General features: G+C 41.0%; 4 protein-coding genes across 5 annotated transcripts; 1 reads left to right on the forward strand and 3 right to left on the reverse strand.

The window, feature by feature from the left end:
* Positions 1-665: 665 nt before the first annotated feature.
* On the reverse strand, positions 666-1,907 carry LOC116192475 (putative ribonuclease H protein At1g65750). The gene has a single exon (XM_031521036.1). The coding sequence runs from the start codon at positions 1,905-1,907 to the stop codon at positions 666-668; it is 1,242 nt and encodes a 413-aa protein (XP_031376896.1).
* A 3,427-nt stretch (positions 1,908-5,334) lies between these two features.
* On the reverse strand, positions 5,335-10,097 carry LOC116215931. Its single transcript, XM_031551754.1, has 7 exons — positions 9,880-10,097; positions 9,389-9,453; positions 9,271-9,300; positions 8,270-9,149; positions 7,780-8,049; positions 6,721-6,833; positions 5,335-5,667 (listed from the first exon to the last, which is right to left on the reverse strand). Exons 1-6 carry the CDS (start codon positions 9,916-9,918, stop codon positions 6,765-6,767), a joined length of 1,353 nt encoding a protein of 450 aa, XP_031407614.1. The 5' UTR covers positions 9,919-10,097; the 3' UTR covers positions 5,335-5,667; positions 6,721-6,764.
* Positions 10,098-11,205: 1,108 nt separating this feature from the next.
* Positions 11,206-12,665, forward strand: LOC116215982 (chlorophyll a-b binding protein 13, chloroplastic). Its single transcript, XM_031551832.1, has 2 exons — positions 11,206-11,407; positions 11,854-12,665. The coding sequence occupies exons 1-2, from the start codon at positions 11,273-11,275 to the stop codon at positions 12,523-12,525; spliced, it is 807 nt and encodes a 268-aa protein (XP_031407692.1). The 5' UTR covers positions 11,206-11,272; the 3' UTR covers positions 12,526-12,665.
* A 98-nt stretch (positions 12,666-12,763) lies between these two features.
* On the reverse strand, positions 12,764-20,825 carry LOC116215874 (myosin-2). 2 transcript variants are annotated; one of them, XM_031551688.1, is made up of 24 exons: positions 19,584-20,825; positions 19,209-19,310; positions 18,965-19,108; positions 18,716-18,866; positions 18,536-18,563; positions 18,274-18,445; positions 18,068-18,131; positions 17,919-17,932; positions 17,700-17,784; positions 17,497-17,600; positions 17,260-17,398; positions 16,849-16,967; positions 16,566-16,718; positions 16,381-16,470; positions 16,201-16,278; positions 15,825-15,983; positions 15,475-15,678; positions 15,152-15,357; positions 14,927-15,062; positions 14,706-14,835; positions 14,492-14,608; positions 14,297-14,412; positions 13,788-14,000; positions 12,764-13,585 (listed from the first exon to the last, which is right to left on the reverse strand). In XM_031551688.1, exons 1-24 carry the CDS (start codon positions 20,070-20,072, stop codon positions 13,094-13,096), a joined length of 3,705 nt encoding a protein of 1,234 aa, XP_031407548.1. In that variant the 5' UTR covers positions 20,073-20,825; the 3' UTR covers positions 12,764-13,093. The 2 variants fall into 2 exon arrangements, with proteins under 2 accessions (XP_031407548.1, XP_031407540.1); XM_031551680.1 differs by having other exon boundaries at positions 13,788-14,009.
* Positions 20,826-21,230: the final 405 nt, after the last annotated feature.

Genomic DNA, 21,230 nt, shown 5'->3' on the forward strand with positions numbered 1-21,230 from the left:
TTCGTCTTCAGAATTTTGTAGTACTTGTGCAGCGTAGTTATTTTGCAATTTAAGAAAAGGAGTTGGAGTTATCAAATAAAAAAAAAAGAGGGCACTGGAAGTAAGAAATAATTTGCTGAGCTTGCAATTACTATTTTCCCCTTTCCAATTCTCCATTGACTCTTTCCTTGAATTTACTTCCATTTATTGGAATTATTTGTAATATTTAGTTTCACTTAATATTCTGAGCTTGCCATTCACGTTTTCTAGTTAGGAATAATTTGATTAGCTATATTAGCCGACAAAAAAGCTAAATCCTCCTAAAAGACATGCCTTAGAATCCATAGTCTATAGTTTTTTTAATGAAAAGCTGATATTTAATGTCTAAGCAAATTGACATATTCTAGTGAATGTTTCGATTATTTTATATTTTCTTATATATTTTATATCAGATAATAATTCAAAATTAATTTGTACATGAATTAAATTAATATTATGGTTTAATTAACATTTGATTATTTATTTGGATTTTTTATGAGTTAATTAGTGTTGTTGGTTAATTAATGTTAACAATGAACTAAATGAAGTTGCTTAATTAAGGTCAAGGGATACATGAAGAGCTGAGCAATGAGTAGTTTTTTTTTTTTTCGGTGATAGTGGAGGGCGAAAGCCCTTACAAAAAGAAACTACGCTACACAATAACGGGGTAAGGAAGCCCCTGCAAGATCGCCCTCAAGGAGAGCGTGAAGACCAATTGGGGGAGCAACTAAGAAATGTGAACCCAATGAGAAGGAAACCGCCCATCGAGCCATCCAATCAGCGCATGCGTTGCCCTCGCGGTACGTATGACTAACTTCTAGATGCCAGTCACGGTGGAGAATATCGCTAATGCTGCTCACTAGCGGTTCGAGACATTGATTATGGGTAGAACCATCTGATAGCAGTCGCTGAACCACTTGGGAGTCGAGTTCCAAGACTACGTGCCGGTAGCCACGGTCCCAAGCCAACTGTAGTCCCACCAGAGCACCCCAGAGTTCAGCTATCGTCGAGGTTGCAAAGCCGACATTGTGCAAAAATCCACAAATCCAGTGCCCGTCATCATTCCGTAGTAGACCTCCAGCCCCTGCAATTCCCGGATTACCTCGCGATGCACCGTCCGTATTGACCTTAACCCACCCTGGGGGAGGCCGCCTCCATTGAATCCACCTCCACTCCCTCCTCGGCTGAGAGGTGTTGGACCGCAGATCCCTTGCGTGTTCGAAGTTGTGCGCTGTTGCACGAATAGCTCGAACTTCATCCCTTGGTCGAACGAAGTCCTGTTCGAAGAGGCCTTTGTTACGCCATCCCCATAACAACCAGCATGCCACACCAAACAGAGTTGACCATTTCTCGTCACAACTCCCCAGATTCAACATCAACCAAGGCTTAAGGGGTTCTGAGAAAAACCGATCACGAATATTCCTCGGGACTAGTCTGTACCATGCTGAGCGTGTACCTGGACAATCCCTTAGCACATGTAGGATTGTTTCTGCAGTAGAGGAGCAGAAGTCACACAGCCCTGAGACTGCTAGATGTCGTGATACTCGCAGGCTATTTGTCAGTAGTTTCTCATGAGCCACAAGCCACAAAAATATTCGGATCCTTTGGGGGCCTCGCCATTGCCATACCAGTCGCCAAATAGGCTCTTTCATACTCCACAATGGTTCTGCAAGCAAGGAATAAGCTGTTTTCACCGAGAATATGCCCGAGGGTTCAAGTGCCCAAGAGATGTAGTTGTCTCCCAGCTCAGGAACCGGCGGTTGTTGCGCCGCCACCCTCAGGAGCGTGGAACATGACAAATTTGGAGCCACGACATTAATTCTCCTTACAATCTTATAGTTATATATTATATATAGATTATGCCTCTCATTAATTACTACAAGCACCATAATTTGTCTTCCTAATAATAGATACACAGCTGCAATGCTATCAAAAACTCGATTCTGACCTTTAAAAACCTATGATTTTACGTTTTTACTTTCCATAGCAAGTCAACTTGCCATAGAAACTTAAATTTAGTATAATCGTGTAGAAATACGAGTATGTTCAGTAAAATCAGTAGAAACTCGATTCTACCAATTCAATTATTGAACTAATTTATTATTATTTTCATCCCAATGTAAGGGGATAGATTGATTTCTTAGCTCTCACAACTTAGAAATGGAGAACTAATTTATAACTTCTTGTACCCTCACTCTTTGTTCAAAATTGATGTTCAGAAATTATAACAAAAATAAAATATTTGGTTTGTTTCATAGGATATTAGTAGAAATGAAAAATGATACTCAATTTTACCTCAAATAAGGTTATAATTCATGAAAATATGTATGGAATTATTTTCAATACACTATATTCATTATCCATAAAAACTTATGATTCTATGATTCGATTTACGTTTCAATTTTGTGGACCTTCAACCGTCTCTACTTAGAAACTCGATTTTGACTGCCTTGCACGATCAGTCAATTTTTTATTTTATTTTTTTTGGTGCGGGTGTGTGTATATATACGTGACCAATTTGTTGATTCTTTCCCTTTCTTTAGTTTTGGTGAATGAATTAACCCATTTATTTTTGCTTTTAGTAAGATTTGGAACAATATGCTGACTTCAATATCTAAATCAATGCAAGCCATAGTTCCACTAGTACATATATACATGCATAGTCGATTCACATATTACTCCGTGAATCAAAAGTCTTCTTTTCATGAGAAGTGGGAAAAAAAAAGATGAATAAAGAAGAAATTACCTGACCAGATTAACTGATTATGGTTTTGATCATTATAAGCATATATTTAATATTTTTCCAGTTTCAGTGCCACAAAACGTGGCACCATATATCATTAAATATTCCGCAAAGCGTGTGTGTTACAACAATAGATAACGTGTTCTCACTAATTAAAGAAACAAGAATCATCAGCAAATAATAATTAAATTATAAAGAAGCTATAGTAAAGAAGCCCTATATATATATATATATGCCCTGATAGCTATATCTCATGATGATATTCTTCATTAGTTTGTCATCATTTGCATAAATGACTAATGGAGAACGAGAAACGAAGAGGGGGCTCAGAACTTTGAAGGGCAATCATTCATTCTAATTAATTAGTCGACTCGTTTTAATTTGGTATTTAGCCTTATGATATTAATCCCATGCGTGCATGAAAGAACATTAACTCATGAATGATGACCTCGAGATTAATTGTTGTGTCACATGCACATACACACACACATATATTGAACGCGTGCATGCATGAAGAATAATCATGTGGATGATTAAACAGATCTGAGGGCAATCTTCCTTCGGAATCTAATATTTCAAGATGTGAATGAATTAGCACATTTTTAACATGAAAAGGGGTGCAAAGAACCCTTAATCTTCAAAGTTCAACCTAAGGGCCCCCCCTCGTTCTATCTAATTCTAACTTCGGCTCTTATTCATGACAAATATTGTCATCCATGGATCCATTGATTAATTATATATATATATATATAATGTATATATCATGATATAGCTAAGCTAGTTAGGTTAACCGGTTAAGGAATTTAAGATATCATGGCACACACCGAAAAAAAGTTAGGGTGAAGGGCAAAACGGGCAAATCGAGGTGGGGAAGAAAGAGATGAAAATTTGGATGGTTATAACGAAAAGGAAAAAAAAGAAGAGAGAGACGCAGAGGAGAGAGATGGTCAGCCGGACGGACCGATGATGATATGATATGATCGGAAAATATATATACATATAATGCGTGTATATATATGTGTATATGTGTTTTTGGAGTAAGTTCGAACGACACAGGTTCCCTGCAGCTTCCTCTCTTTGTTTGCTTCCTCATCAATCAATTTCTCCTATTCCAAAATCTATTTATTTTTAAAAAAAGGATAAAAAGAAAAAGGAAATCTATCAACTTCAATCGACCTCTTCTCATCATTCTATACACATCTCTCTAACCTGTTTTGCATCTTATCACTGGTGAATATGACTTCTCTTTGAAGGATTGAAGCTATATCTATCCGGACATCGGAATATATATATATATATATATATAAATCGACCGCACATGTGCCGATCGTAACCTCTGCAGAGAGATGAATGCGATTGCAACTACCTCTCGTGTCTCGAGAGGTTTACATGCACCTCTATCGTTCATTGGACTGACCATGCAATAGTATTGAATGGTTTTATCTTACATGAGGAGAAAGAGCCGATAAAATTTGACGTTAGACAGACACGTCCCCTCAGTGTTACTCATTTGGTGCAATATGGGTAAATTCCAATTTACCATCATCGATTTATTCTTCGAGGCCCACATTCATAGTATCATTCTATGATGCATAACTGTAAAAGAGATTGGCATTCCACGTTTGGTTCGGGTTCCTGCCCCACATCAACATGCATGGACGCAGACAACCAAGAATAGAAAAGGCCGTACCGCGAGCGGTTTAGTTTCTTCAGCCATCGATTTCGCCATCATGACCCTGCAACCATCACCTAATTTCGTAGTCCTGTGAATCCACGTTATCCAATCGATTATCGGTCCGCAGAGTCATGAAAATGCTGGATGTTTCCTCCTCGCACATCAATCAATTTACTCGTACGAGTGACCATGTAGATGGAGATGCGAAACAGGATGATATTATATGGAGAGCGACCACGCTCTCTAGGGTGGGACCCACATGATCGAGCGAGATTTCGGACATCGATCGATCGGATGGCCATCACAATGCCACGTCGGGTATTTCCCCCCTCGACTTTTAATGGGTTCAGCAGAGTTGCAAACATCCCTTCTCGGCTTCTCCTATGATATCAGGCCAAGCTATACGACATCTTTCGAAATGGACACCCCGCCTACTTCTGCAGGCTGGGAATCCGCTAACGCATGGTTGGGGACCCCACAGCCACAGGATATATATGCATATGTTTGCACCCCATCAATGCTCATATATCACGCCTGCCATTGAACAGGGATCATATGCGATCTAAACAGACCAGGTGAGGCGCCACATTAGCTGATACTACGACACCCACGATGATCGGCAGTTGATGTAAGGTTGCCTCACCTCGCTAAAGTATACCATTGCACCACGACTCTCGCACATCGGTGGGCCCCGAGCGCGGGAGGAAATGCAGGGTTAGTCTGGGGTCAGCAGGGAAGATGAGAAAGTCCGGGTCGGTGTTTCCTTTGTATTGTAGCCAATGCCTTCTTTTGGCTGCATCCACATTGGTGTTTTCCTAAGAAAAGCTGTTGTTTCCTCTCAAGCACTTGGTGTCTTTCGGAACCTTTCAATAATTCTACCAACAGGCAACGAGGAAGAGAAAGAGAGAACGCAAGCTCGTAATCAGGAATCTTATTTTTCTCCATCACGCGGCTTCGGCCTCTCCTTAGAACTTTTCGTTCACCCTCTCCTTAATCCAAACCAAAACAGGGGAGGGAAAGCAAGTTTTGTTTTTGCGATCCTATTGCAACAAAACAAGATTCGCTTCCAGGAAGTGGGTGCTCGAGAACAACGGCTTACCTCAGGCCGGCACTAACCCCCGCGAAAGCGACTTGTTGCTCCATGACAAAGGGACTGTACGGGCAAGTCTAGAATTCTTTTGCTGGATTTGTCGAACGCTCGTTTGGCAGCACACGTGATTATGCTGCTGCCCTGCATACCCATAATGATTATTTCATCGGTAAGAAAACATCATGAGGACTAGAAAAGGAACATTTGTAAGTTTTTTCTTTCTTTCTTTTTTTTTTCTCGATAGATACATTTGTAAGTTTAATTCAACTTGAACCCTCCTTTCTTCGCCCTAATATAAGACATGAAAGAGGTTCCTTCATAGGATGGCATCATGATTCAGAAAAGATGAAAGACCAACAGATAGATGCTCTGTGGTGGGCTCATGCAGCTCGGATCTAGTAATAGAGTATAGTAAATGTGCTATTTGTGGAAGAAAACTTATAGACTTTCCATATTTTTATAGATATAATTAAAAGACAATGCAAGGTTTGATGGACCAAACAGGAACTTGTTTTGCACAGAAATGGAACCAAATGTTGTCAATGCTCGGCATCAGACTATTAGAGGACTTACCGACATAGCATGTGCACCTACCTTAGGATTTAAGAATTCGAACATGCCCCCATGAAAATCATACCGTTCTTTGAGGGTGCTTTAGTGCACAGCTTTTAACCCGAGTATCAGCCCCTTAAATGACCCATAAGCACCCAGTGCAAAACTGACTTATATTTAGCTCAAGCGATTCCATCTATGACTTAAAAACTTCTACTAGTATTCCTTCACTATTGAGATATTGGTCAAGACAACATGTAATAGCTCCTCTCCTTTATCCCCTCCTTAATCCTATGGTTGGATCGGAGAGGAAGGGACAGGACCTCTCCCTCATCTCCCTCCCATCCAAATGAAACATTCTAGAGTAGCAAGTTTGCCACAGTAAGAAACCTGCAGCCTGACACATGTTGCAAAATAAATTAAATACTAATGAAAATTTCTTTCTTGGCAATGCAATTTGGCTTTTCCATAACTTTTTTCCATTTTCCCCTCCCAAGCTCTAATAAGCTTCAATTCAATCATCAGAAAACCAACCTACATCTACCGTAGCTAGTGAGATCAGTAAAAGAAGGGGAAGAGAATGCTTTGCATCCAAAATTGGGAAGAGAAAGCATTTAGTTCTGTTACTATCATCCATATTACCTTCAGTCAAGTTAACATTAGATATGGCATTTACAGATTGCCCATCAACGAACGTACACCTCTTGAGTTGCAATCTTGCTAATCTTCCTTCCAACTTGAGCTTTGAGCTTGTCCTGAAAAGAAAAGCTCTACCATCACAGCCTGACTTAATACATCCCTTCAACAACTGGTACAATCAATGGATGATACAGATTCGATAGTACAGAAAACTTGAGATATCAACATATTTGGTGGCTTGTCTGTACAAATTTTGTATCTTACGGTGGTAATCTAAACAACTGGGTACCTAACAGTGGCTGATTTCACCCCCCTGTGATATATAAGGGAAAGGCATCTATCTATGAGACCATTTTCAAATACAATGTCTTCAGTTACAAGGACAGGATGCATATTCATTCGTAAGGGTGAGACATATGCCCTATTATTCTCAGAGTGTATGATGTCTTCATGTCGTCGCGTAGTGACCACAAAAAACTGATCCATTACCATTAGGATGATGATGTAGAAGCTCTAGCAATGAGCCCCGGATATTTTTCAATGGGTAAATAAGCTTTATGGCGCTCTTGCTATATTTTAATAAGCTAGTTTACACATAATATAGTGAAGAGCACTGAGATTTCGAAAATATAATGGCAAATTTATGAACTGGATTGGGACGAGAAGGATAAAACTAATTGTTCCTTTCTACATGTCCAGTCTCCAAGAAATATATCCACTTTCATCTAACAACGAATCTTTTGAGGAAATAAAATGTAAGACATGCAATATGCAGCAAGCTTAAGCTCTTAGTAGAGGTGTAATTCAGAATTCAGCAGGTCAGATGAGGCATGGTTTATCATTAAGGTTGTTAGATGAGGCACGGATCATTTTTCACTTCTTAACAGACAAAAGTTCCCCTCATATCGATCATTTCATGAGTTCGACTATATAGAGGAGTTTTATCTTCTAAAACAAGATGTATAAAAGAGATGCCAGAGCAGGAAACCAATATCTTTAGTGCAACATAATACAACAGAAGTTTCCTCAAACCAAGAATTCACATACTGAAAGACGTCATACCTTTGAATCAGCCAACGCTCTCCCGCCACAAGTTTGTAAATCCTGTTTTTTCTCTTTCTGTCCCCAGTTGACCCCTCCATTGCCTCCTTTTTTGCCATTGAATCTATCAGTCAAAGCCATTTTACCTCTTGCATTCTCTTTACCATTGCCCATTAGCCGTTTGGAACTGGAAATTTTCGCAGGTTCCTTATCTTTCCTAGAGCTAATTGAAACCTCTTGGCCCTTAACTCCAAGAGGGTGCAGAGCTTTTCTAGAAAGGGACTGTTGCACCTGAGATTTCAGTAATGCATATATCATCAGGATTTTGAAGTTTAATCAATGTAAAGTACAGGACATCTAAATACAGTAGGCTGATAATAAAGCCACCTATTCACTTCATCATATCACACTCAGTCCAGCTAAAAAAATTTCACTGAATTGGAAGCACAAGTATTACACGAAAACAAAGACAAAAGACAACACAAACAAAATTACTTAAAGTGATGTTCACCTTTACATTTGCAGCTTTCTCGCAAGTTGGTTTTGCAAAATCAGTTATACCTCTTCGGCCAGAATTAGATGTTCCTTTTAGTACAAAAACAGGTGGCATCTTGGAGATATTGGAGGACTTTGATCCACACCTATCTTTTTGGCCCATCCTAGCCACATGTCTGCTATCTGGGGTAGTCTCCTTGCCCTCAGCTGATGTTGAGCTTGCAGTTCTCACATCACAACCAGGAAATGATGATGAACTCACGCTGGATTTTCCAGATGAAGATCCATATCCCCTTGTTTGATCTGAATCATTTCTGATCTCTATTCTTGATGCTTGTCTTGTGACACAGCTTTTCCTGAGACCTCTTCTCACGATAGACAAAAGCCCACTTGAGTTATTAAATGCTTGACTTGAAACATCTAGTACATTTTGCTGCTGCATCTGAATGCTCTCAAATGTAATTCCGCTTTGACTATCCATTCCACTTGTCTTGGTTGATGTAGAACTTGTAAGCACGCCACTCACTGAACTCTTGGAAGTGAACTTAGCATTCAGAGAATGGGACTCTCCATTTTCACGAACAAAAGCTGTCCTCGAGATGGAAGATCCCTTTGGTTTCGTCAGGGTTACTCTCGGTTTTTTTCCTTGACAAGAACCCAGTCTTTGGTGTGAAGATTTACTACCTATGTCCTTCAAAGGGTGAGTTTTCAGAAACATCCATTCGCAATTATCACGTCCCAGTTTTTTTTCCCTGTAATCTTTTCCCCTCGATCGTGAAACTGAGGATGCCAGCTTAGGTGAAAGTGGTCCCTCAAGGTCAAAGTCCATGGTTGGCCTCCCCTTAGAATGACGAGAGAAACCAGACTTTAACTGGCAAGACGAACATTGGTGAAACCTGAAAAAAAAATAAGAACAAAAATTTAAAAAAAATAAAACATATGCAACACCAATAAATCTGTACCTCGAAAGACGAATTTAATAAAGTTAATGCCGAGTATAGGACAGGATAGTCTCACAGGTGAGTTGTATTGAACCACTCCTCTGCGCTGCAGCAACAAGAACAATTGTTTTACTAGTGAGTGAATCCACAATCTACAATGACAATAGAGGAGAAACAACTTGAGGAATCCTTACACATCCTGACCACTGTACTCAGCCTCTAATGTGAGATCCGCCCACATCGGCGCTTCAATTTCTTCCTGCACACCAATCAAATCGTCTGATCAACATAACAGTGGTATAGAAAAGCCATGACATCGTGTCACGTTACGTTATCAATCCAACTAGGCTCAGTATCCACAACCACAACCAGAGGTGCTGACAGACATAAAAATGGCGGAATTTAATCTTCCTCAACTCTCACTAGTGTAATCATCACCACAGAGAGCAAAAAAGCAGTAAATCGTCCATAGCTCATAAAGTAGAGCTCATTCAATGAAATCCAAAGCCACAAATGAGCCGATCTCATTCATACACAGCACGTAAATCCCTAACCGAACACTCCAGCAAAACACGGATGTAGAGAAATGGAGATTATTTAACTCTCCTCCTTCTAGGACATCAATAGCGAATGCATGAACTCGCGGAATCCACTGCGTGTATCGATAGGGGAAGGAGGAGATTACCAGGAAGGACCAGTGATCATCGGCCTTCTTGGGCGGCATTGCTGCTCTGCTCTAGCTGCGAATTTCTCAGCTCACCCAGATTGATGAAGCTCGGTAGACATCATATTCATGGCGACTGACTTCTCGGCTCCTACAGGAGCCTGCGGTTGAAGATATACTGTAAGAATTTGTACGTTGAGCACAAATACAGTCGAGTCACTAGCAATGGTATTGTTGGCTCCATTTATTTGAATAAATCCTCGTTCAATAATATATATATATATATATATATATATGAATTAGCTCCAGCGAATCTAGATTTGAGCCAGAGTCGGTTCATTTAACAATAAAACACTTCTAACCCTGAATTTTTTTTATTCATAATAATCAACCTTGAAACTTTATTTAAACGAAATATAACATTAGTTGTTATTATTTTTCCATTTTTCTTTTTTTTTTACTTCTTACAGTCTGTATATTGTAATTTTCAAAAATATATACTATTTATTACAATCATTTCGATCTGAACTCTAGAAGTTAGGACAAACTTTATCGAAACAGTTTGCATTTTATGAATACATCATGTCCCAAAGTCGAATAAAAATAATTTCTAGAAGAGTCACATAAAAGTTTTCCTTCTTAAAATTTATAATTGCGAATCCTGTATCAGTTCTTCTCATATGTACGTACATTCTTATACACTTGTCCTTAAACATTGACCCGAGTTTGGCATGTCAGCTTTGGCAAAAACGGCCCTTATAGGCCGGAATCGAGTTAGAATGTAGCCTTTCTATGCCGGAATTAACCTTTGATGGTGCCACCATTAGGCCACGCGAGGCCAATCGCAATGGAGACCTCGATGAGGCATTTGATTCTTTTTTGTTTTTTTGGGGGGAAAATCCCTCATAAATGGGCTGGGCCTGTACGATGCTGATACCGAACTCTCTTTTCTTGAATGGACCGATCTGAACTAGCTAAGACAAGGCCCAACAAAAGAGAGAACCGGTTCGGGGGACTTCGACTATCGCATCGACCTTATGTCGTGGAACAGAAAATTGATCTAACGGCCACAGAGGGCCGGCCCTCCGAATATCGAAATAAACCGACAAGAAAAAACAGCATCCTAGATTAAATTAAACTTGTTCAAATATCTATGGGAAGACAAAAGATAGAATGTGGATAGAAGGATATCAAGGGAGTAGATCATTAAAATCCTTTGGAGCCCTCTGATTGGTGCATTCCACGCTGCACATTCCCTACCATAGATTCCCATCCCCCCTTCAAAGCCATCCACGTGTCCCTTTGTCTTCAACCTTCCTCTCCCTCACCCCCCATATATTACACTGACCGGTGTCTGAAGTACAGAGTTGAACCAGAGGAAGCTCGAGAAGACACAGATAAAAAGAGATCATCAATGGCTTCGATGGTGGCAGCTGCTGCTTCTGGGACTTCCCTCCTTAAGCCGACCACCCCGTTCCTCGGCCAAGGCCGGTCCAACATTAACCCTCTTAGGGATGGCGTCTCTATGGGGTCCGGCAAATACACCATGGTATGTATGGTGCACTCGCTCTGTCCCTCCCTCCCTCCTCCTAGTTCTTAATTGATCTGTTAGATAGGAGATGCCAAATCACGAGACACGAAGGCCGATGTAGCGTGTCGAGATATGTTTGAATGGTTTTATGTACAAATGTTCCCATGTATGGGTCGCGTAGAAGAAACTGACCGTAGATAGTGCCGTTTCGTCCAATCTGATTCTGCATGTATAGTTGTATGTACGAGCCATGGTACAATGACTTAAACCGACTCTACGGCGTGCCAACTATTCTAAGGGTGGCTCGAGAAATTAGTTGGGACAATGTTGGGGCATGAAAAATGATATGGTCTCATTAGACATGATAATGGACTTACTACTTAGGACGCAAATGGGAAAATTTTAATTTTAGTAGAATTTACATAGAGAGGATTTTCATCGATTTCTGGCTCTCTCTTTATCAGGGGAATGAGTTGTGGTACGGGCCAGACAGAGTGAAGTACTTGGGCCCATTCTCGGCCCAGACTCCCTCCTACCTGACCGGAGAGTTCCCCGGCGACTACGGGTGGGACACTGCCGGACTTTCCGCTGACCCCGAGGCCTTCGCTCGCAACAGGGCCCTCGAAGTGATCCACGGGCGGTGGGCCATGCTCGGGGCGCTCGGCTGCATCACCCCTGAGGTGCTCGAGAAGTGGGTCAAGGTTGACTTCAAGGAGCCGGTCTGGTTCAAGGCTGGAGCCCAGATCTTCTCGGAGGGAGGGCTCGACTACCTGGGTAACCCGAACCTGGTCCACGCCCAGAGCATCCTGGCGGTGCTCGGCTTCCAGGTCATCCTCATGGGCCTCGTCGAGGGCTTCCGGATCAACGGGCTCCCTGGGGTCGGAGAGGGCAACGACCTCTACCCCGGTGGACAGTACTTCGACCCGCTAGGCCTTGCTGATGACCCCGTCACCTTTGCCGAGCTCAAGGTGAAGGAGATCAAGAATGGGAGACTTGCCATGTTCTCGATGTTCGGGTTCTTCGTTCAAGCCATTGTGACCGGGAAGGGCCCACTCGAGAACCTGTTGGACCACCTCGACAACCCGGTAGCTAACAATGCTTGGGTCTACGCCACCAAATTTGTTCCTGGTTCGTAAGTTTCTGGAAATTTTCAATCATATTGGATGAGAAAGAAGAAACCTAATTCGTGGATTGATCGATGATATTAACGGTTGTGTATGTATCGTGTACATTATGCAATATCATAGCTGCAGTATAAAGCAGAATTCCAACAGATTATGGTGGTTCGATTATCGTCGATAAATGCGTTTTCTGTGAGGTGAGTATGAAGACTTACGAGTTCTACAGTCGGTGAGCATATAAGCTCGAAAAAGATACAGAAGGCTTAGTAACATTAATTTAACAAACAACAGAATTTACAACCTACATAAACAATAAACTATTTTTGCTATACACAAAACTCTCATCGCCATCACTTCCCGATTGTCGAAGATCGGGAGGTGTAGGGACACACACCTCTCTATCCACCCTCCTCTAAAAACTATCCCTACAAACCCCGGCCGGGATGCTTAGAATGGGAAGAGTGGGACCGAAGCAAGCCCTTTTTGGGTCAGTTATCTTCCACCTCTCTAAGCCACCCAAAGGGAAACCGCGGTCAGTACTACGAGTTACAGACGGGCATGAGCACATGCAAGACAATGGTAATTATCTCATCTTCCCCCACCACTTACGGCGTTTATCAGCGTCAGAGTGCCCGAGCTTGTGGAGCCGCACCTTGGTCTCCCTCAGCCGCACCTTGTAGTCCTTCTTCCAAGACTCGAATCTCGCCTTCAGCTTCCTGAGCTCCTCCTCGGGATTAGCATTATAGGCCAAAAGCTCTGAGGGTTTATGTCCCTCCTGGCCCAGAGATCGGGCGTCCTCATCGAATGTCTGCTTCCTTAGCTCGAACTCCTTGATGAGATCATTGACAGCAGTTAAGGTTCCATTGGTGTTGGTCTCCCGACCAGATCGGATGTCGGGAATAGCAGCGGAAAACTTGAGTGGCATGCTTCCAGTTCCTACTGGAGTCCGAGATCCCATGGAGGCGGTATCTTCGGAGTCGTAATCACGAGGGGAATTGGGAGCCTCGAATTTTCTCGTCGGGACTGAATTATGATCTTCGGTTATGAGACTCTTTCTTGCAGCAGCTAGACTCATCTGCAAATAAATCAAACCACACACTTGAGCAAATCTATGATTACCCTATTGGACAGCGTACAGCATTGTCTGGATCTAGTAATCCTAGGTCCAATAATTTACTAGGCAGTTGGGAAACTATGCGAAAAAAAAAATTTTAAGATAATTCATTCACTCGTTAAAAAATAAAAAGGAAAAAAGAAGCAATAATGTTCTCGCTCACCTGCAAGGACGCCATCTGCTTTTGCCACGTTTCCTCCATAGATTTCATCCTCGCCTCGTAATCCGACCATTTTGTCTCATACTGTCGGAGTTGCTCTCTCAATGCAGCATTCTCCTCTTCTTTTTGTTCAAGAGTTGCTTCTGCCTTAAGGACTCGCCTCTGAAGCTCCGCTAATGCAGTCGGAAGCACCTGAACCTGTTCCTTTGTTGCATCCTGCATGAACTGACCATACCTTAAAGTCCACCAATGCGGAAGGGCAAGCCAATTTCTACATGCCTGAAATTCTTGCCAAGGCAACTCCAAAAAAAATTTCTATAGATTGTGAAGTCAATCATAAGCATTGCACGCTCTAGGTCCCACATTGATTGCTGCAGGACCCACGGTGATCAATGATTAAGATTTAACCCAGTCTTTAGATGACTGGTACATGCAAAAACCTTCCCAAAAAGTACCTTCAGTTCTGACGTGGAGAAAGTTTTACTCAGGAAATCAGAAGCAAAACAAAATACCTTCAGTTCTGACGTTTTCTTGCTAGACTTGGCTTTAGGCTTCCAAGTCTCGGAACCTAATGTGTTCATCTTGCGCAAGTGATCCAATTGTTTACGAGCTAAACATCCACGTATTGCTGCAGGACAACAACCTCAACATAAGACGAAATGATCAGACAGTCACAACCTTACTCATCAAAAGTCTAAAATGCCTACCGGACTGTATGTATATTATTTCCTTCTGTGGCGCCTCAAGTGATGTTTCAGGAGCAGAAGTTCTGCCTTTCTTTTTCAAAGCCTGGAATTTCCTTCGTGCAATTTCTCCACGGACAACTGCAATTTAAAATATTATTAATGTTATCCTTCAGTACAACAACGACAACTGCAAAAATCGTAAGAGTCAGAGAATAAAAGCTTGTCAATGCATTACATGATTGAAGAGCAGTCACCCCGTTTTTAAGTTCGCTGAAATGATGACGAGCTTGGCAACCTCGGAAACATTTCTGCACACCAACTATTCCCTGCAGAAATTGTCTCCGCTTGTCCTCCAGTGCAGCAATCTACATTCAGCAAAATTAAACATCAGCAAAACACGGTGCATAATCTTATGTTTAAATTAAATGGTTTCCCATACTGAAATAAAAAACTCACCTGCCCTGTTCGAAGATACAACTTGGTGTAACCAACTTGATACATTTCAGGAAGGATGTTGAACTGTTGCAAGACTGCCACTGATACACTCAATGGATCCTTCGAAACATTTGTATCCAAAAGTAGACACCCATACCTAAATGACAACCACAGTACAGCAGGAATGAAGTAACCTACAATTCATAAGAAAATAAAAAAGATTGGAGACATTTAAAAAAACTATACCTTTCAGCAAATTCCTGATGAGGAATTCGAGTTGGGTATCCCGATCTCGATATTCTGACAACCTCTAGAACTCCGCAACACCTGAGCTGTTGTAAGACAAGGTCCTTCTCATAGAGACCTGGAAGCTGTTTCGTATTCGGTTTTATGCAACGTATAAAATGAGGCTTCGTAGTCTCCAGCTGATGCATAAGCTTAAAAAGTTGACCCTGCAGGAACACAAACAATGCAACTTACCTTCCGGAAAAAGCGAACTGCTCTACATGAAGGATTGTTTTTTAAGTATTTAATATCGTATCAGTGTACCGTTGCCACACTACATTTACCTTGAACTTCATACCAACGCTCTGTTTCTGAGAATCAATTGAACTCGGGTGTTTCAATGGGCTTCCTGCTGTAGGGGATTGACCGAATACTCTTGATGCAAATAACAGTGGCAATTGGCAAGTGCTCGAAGAGAGGAATTGAATTAAATCAACAAGCACGGAGTCTCTGTTCTTCTCCAAGAAACCACTCGTATCATATAGAACCTAAAAGAGCTCCATGGTTTAGTAACCTTATAATGAAATGGCAGGTCGATCTTTGATTTAAACCCCATTTGAACAAAAATTTATGTTTGTTGTAATATACTTCAACTACAGAAAGATAAATATTACGGGAAAGGTATATAGCATACCTCTCCAGCATAGTGACGAAGGCAGAAAGCCCCATCTCTTTCGCCTTTAAAGCAAGGATTATCTTTTAGATGCCGCTTGAGTTTGTCTGCAAAGGTCAAATCAGTGGCTTTGGGAAAATTTGATTCCTCGTCCAACAAAGATAGAATACCCAATGGTTTCTGCAGAATCCGCCATACAAGTTAAGATGAGCAACAAGTACCTAAATTTAGTTTCTATAACAGCTAACAGAGGAACCTCAAGCAATAGGAATGAAAAACTAAAGAATACCTTACTCGATCCAGACACAATATACTCAAGAAACAACAGTAATGTTACATAAAATGTGGATCATGAGAATTCTTAATAAGGATATATTACTCCATTAACCTAATATACCTTTTCAATCAGGTTCAAACAGTCCTCATTATCTTCGAAATCAACTTTAGTCCAATCTATTCCGTCCACTTCATAATCCTGAGTGCAGAAAAAACAGATTATCAGTGATGCTTGTATCATTGGTCAATAAAACCGGACATGGAAACACCTCATCAATTAAAGCAACAGTGAGAATAGAACCTCCTGCTCCAGCTTGAACAAATGTCGGTTAAAATGCTGTTGCAGCCTCTCGTTTGCATAATTAATACAGAATTGCTCAAAGCTGTTTTTCTGGAAAATGTTTTAAATTATGGTTAGAAAACTAATTGCATGCTATGTTATATAAAGCAAAAATCTAGTATTGCATACAAATTTAATCTGCATACCTTAAAGGACTCGAACCCATAAATATCTAAGAGATTTATGGACCTTCCAGTACATTGTTTCCCCACTGCAAGTGACTTGTTTATTTGTTCCACGAGCCAGTCGAACAAGCCAGCATAGAGAAACTTTGCCAATGCATCTCTCGTATCGTTTGCCTGAAAATTTCAAAGGTTGAGGTCCGAATTACTCATTTATGGTTGCAAGAACTATAGTAAAGCTATCCAACAATATTTTATGGATGACTGAGAATGTAAAGATCAATGACCTCATGGAACCTGGGCCTACCTGCTGCAGAGTCAACTTCTTAGAAATGCTATCTTTCCCAGCTACAATTTTACGGGTAGATAAAGCCAACATCAAATCTTCAGCTCTGCAGCCCATCAAGCTTGCAGCAATGGTGACAGCTGTCAAATGGGGAAACATCAAAAACTTATTCTCCATTAATATTTTCAAAGATTTAAATGAGCAATATTCAGTGAGGACCAGAACATTGCAATTATCTAGCCAGAAAAAGAAAATTGCAACCATTTAGTGACATCAGGAAAATTGCAACAATTTAGTGAGATTAAGAAAATTACAAAAAACAAACGAATCAGATTCAGACTTTTCGATGAAATTCAATTTATAATCTAGTCCTATCCCCTGAAGTTTAGAACTCCATCAAACCCAATCACTCCTAAGAAAGTACATTGTTACCTTCATCAGCTACCACATCCACATGATTTTCATTATCAATTACTTGAAATGATACATTCCCAAGCCATAAAACTGTAGCGAGGATTGCAAACGCCTGTTCCTGATCTTCTCTTGGTATCCGCACTATATCCAATGCTTTCTGGAGATAATCAAATATAAATATCAGGAAAAAATTTACTGACCTATACTGAGGCTTAAGTAAGTACAAAAGGGAGTAATCTCATTATCTATAATTACCAAAAGGTCATGAAATCTTTTTGCATCATCAACCCCATCAATCGTCAAACAGCCGCTTTGATGTAGGTAGTTGTACTCATGTGCTAATTTTAAGTGTAGTCTTTCTGCAAGATTAGATCAAAATAAGCTGCTGGGTAGACCAAAAAAGAAGCAACTGTGTTCGTAGGAATTATTTAAGAAAGAAATGTGCAGTAGAACCAAACCTTTAAGAGATGAAGGAGCACCAGCACAGAGTTGGTAAAATATGTGGTACGATCTTTCTCCTTTAGCCAATTGAACAACTCTAGACTGCTCAATTAAAAGTGAACATTTTCAGATGACTGGTATAACTATGTGGAGAGCAACTCAGGGCATAATATTCTCAGAAGATGGTAGTATAAAAACAGAGTGGATAAGCCTTCAACCGCAAAAAAGTATATTACCTTTTCTAGCAAAACTATCCACAGCAAATATGGGGAGGTTCAACATTAGAGATGCACACAAGAGATAAAAGTAAAATGATCAGTCCATAGAGTTCAGGCAGGCATATTAAATGTGTAATCATATGGAAAGCCATCTTCAGATTCCTTACAAGTTTGGATTTTAGCACCGCAAATCTTGCCCGATGTGCTAAAGTGGATTTCAATGAACTTTCCCTGCACCAGTTTCAAATAGTCAGTCTAATAATCGACATAATAATTCCGCAAAAGGTTCATAAGTCCAATTGATTTAAAGTAAGAGCCAGACAATCAGTAAATATTTTTTAAAATTCCTCTAAGAAATTGAGAGAGAACATACGAATCTGCTAGAATTGTCATTTCTGGACGTTTTTGAATTTCCAAATGCTTCCAGTATACAGCTTGTCTGAAGGATCTCGTGCTCTATCCCAGCATTACTGCCACCTCCAAGAGCAGCCAAATATTGCATTGCGATTTTGGCTGTTTCTGTCTTTCCTGCTCCACTTTCACCACTGCGAGACAAATTATATTAGTCACACAGGCTGTTTCGCACAATTTCACGAAGAGAAGCTTGACAACCGTCAGGGAAGATTTCTACTGACCTTATGATGATAGACTGATTTACTTCATCTGCAAGGTCAAAACAAAAGGGGGGGGGGGGGGGGGGGGGGGGGGGGGAAGAGTAGAAAATGTATCAGAAACAAGTCAATGGAGAATTTTATCAAGCAAATAAGAAAAACAAGAGGAAGCCAGTAAACAACAGTATGAAAGGCACCGTCTACCTCTCATCATCTCATTATAAGCAGTGTCTGCTATGGTGTAAACATGAGGGCTACCAGCAGTTTTCTGTCTATAAGATGCAATGACATCTCTCCCATAAATTTGTGTATCTTTAAACGGGTTAATTGCGATCAATACCGGCCCTGCTTTACTCTATTCCACATAAAAGGACAAGCGTAAGAAAAGAAATCAATGGTAAAATGAAATGCTACTTTTGCAAGATCGATTTAAATTAAGAAGAGTGTACTCACATAAATCATATCCCGGGAGTATCTGTACAGGAGGTTGTGAAGTACAGATGGCTCATTCAAATAACTAAGCTGTATAAGATCCTCTACACCCTCAAGGAGATCAGGGTTTGCAGGTAGAAGTTCTCCCGTTGGCACTTTAATATTCTAAGGCAGTTACTCCGTATAAGTTCAAATAAAGGCAAGTAAAAAAGGATTATAAGATTGGTCATGCAACTTTTTGGAAACAGCAAACTAGGGAACTTACATTTCTGTTTGAAAGCAAAACACAAGCTTCTTCTCCTGAAGTTGATAATATCGTTCCCAACTCCCACTGGCCGCTAGCTAATCGGCACCAAATAGAGAGTTTCTGAACCATTGCACAATCAAATAAAACACAAACCACTAGATAATTTGGAGTTGAAACATAAAACTGCAATATAACGAATGCAACTTCTTGAAAAGTGACATGGCATGTATGATTGTTAAGAACACGCCTTTCCTTACAAACAAACACCAAGAACAACATTGCAGACCTTCTGATTGTCCATAGTACCTTATTTTCCTTTGAACTCAACTATTTATGCAACAAATCAACATGAGCAAAAGAAGGTAAAATCAAAGTGATCGCCAGACAAGTTACCTTCTTGATAAAGTAGCCAATGTTATCTTCCCAGTCCGGCTCCTTTATCCTCGGAGCCAAACCCGAATCTGCATCTGACCCAACTGTGTGACAACCGATCCCCCCTTTTCTCTCGTCTACATCAATTCCGTAAGGGGACTCCACATTCGGATCTTTCTTCATTTTCTTGCTCCCAAAACTGCTCCTACTGCTACCCAATTCTTTCTCTTTCCTCTTGGAATCTTCCTTTGCTTTATTCACCTCGCTCGAAGTAAAATCAAGCTGATTATTAGTGTTCATGGGATTATTGCTATTACCATTCTCAACCTTGAAGTTCATCGGCAAGGACCGCTGCCTGGACGAGGGAAGGCGGGCCTTCGAAGTGGGCCTCGCGGGCAAGGCAGGCGGCAAGTCTTTAGGCTTTTCGGCCTCATCTCGGCGGCGGAGCGAATCAAGCATTTCCTCCAGGGAGCTCCGCGCCATCGACGTGGGAGACGCCGACAACATCATCCTGGCTCAAAAACCCTTACAATCCCCCGATCAGAAACTTCCGGTGAAAGTTTTGCCTCCAAAGGCTCCAACTTTCGGAGAACGACTGACTCCCAAATCTCGGAACGGCAGCTCCTTATCGAAATCCCAACGAATTCAGAGCCGCACTGCTCGAAACCCAAAAAAAAAATAAGAAGAAGACTCCGATCGAAACTCCTGTTCCTTCCTCCAAAGACTCGAGCTTCCGGGGAGGAAGTGACTCCCAGTGCTCGCAACCCGGACACCTCACCTCAATTTCAGCAAATCCGAGCCCGCATTGCTCAGAACTCGGAGCCACAAAAACCCCAAATCAAGTCAGGAATCGCAGCAGCGCTTCGCTTTAATTACCGGGAAATGGCTTTCCTTACAGCAGAGAGGAATAAAGCTGAAAATCTTCGACCTAGAAAGATGCACGGAGGGAGCTGAGGGAAAGCTTCGGCTTCAATAATTCACGATTCCGAGAAACCTCAGCAGGGAAGAAGGGTGGGGGAGGGGGGGAAGCTGAGAACCGGGCATTTGCCGAGAACGAGGATTATTGGTGTTAGGTTTTTTCTGCAACTGAAGAGCGAGAGTTACGAGGTTAGGAGTGACGAGAAGAGGTTAAGGTTGTTAGAAGAGAGAAGCCCTCCTCCTGGAAGATCAACATCGCAGAGATTAACGAAGCGGAGAGAGACGATGATGAGATATGAGAAGAGAAGTGAAAGGTTGCCCCCCCCCCCCCCCAAAAAAAAAAAACAAACAACCTTCGGATGTAAGAGAGTTGTTGGTTTTTGTTGTTGTCGCTGCTTCAAAGCTTCTCTTCTGTTCCGTTACAGACCAAAAAAAATTTCAAAATTTTTAAGGTAAGGTGGCGATTATTCTCCCACAAAACGAAAAAGAAAATTATAAAAAAAACGTTTTCTTTTGGGAAATTAAAAAAAAAAATTGATTTATGGATCTGGTTAGAAATAAAGCAATGGGCAAATAACTTTGATTGTCGTACGCCCCTCATATTTCATTAATTTGCAGGTCAACCCCTGATTAAGAAGTTCTTTTCTTTTTTAGAAAAAAAGAAGTTTTTCTCTTTGTTTCTGAAATTAAAAGGAAAAAAAGAGTAATTGGACGACAGGATCACCAGCATGATTTTTCTTCAACAAATTA

The sequence above is a fragment of the Punica granatum genome, chromosome 1 (assembly GCF_007655135.1).
Source record: "Punica granatum isolate Tunisia-2019 chromosome 1, ASM765513v2, whole genome shotgun sequence".
Lineage (NCBI taxonomy): Eukaryota > Viridiplantae > Streptophyta > Magnoliopsida > Myrtales > Lythraceae > Punica > Punica granatum.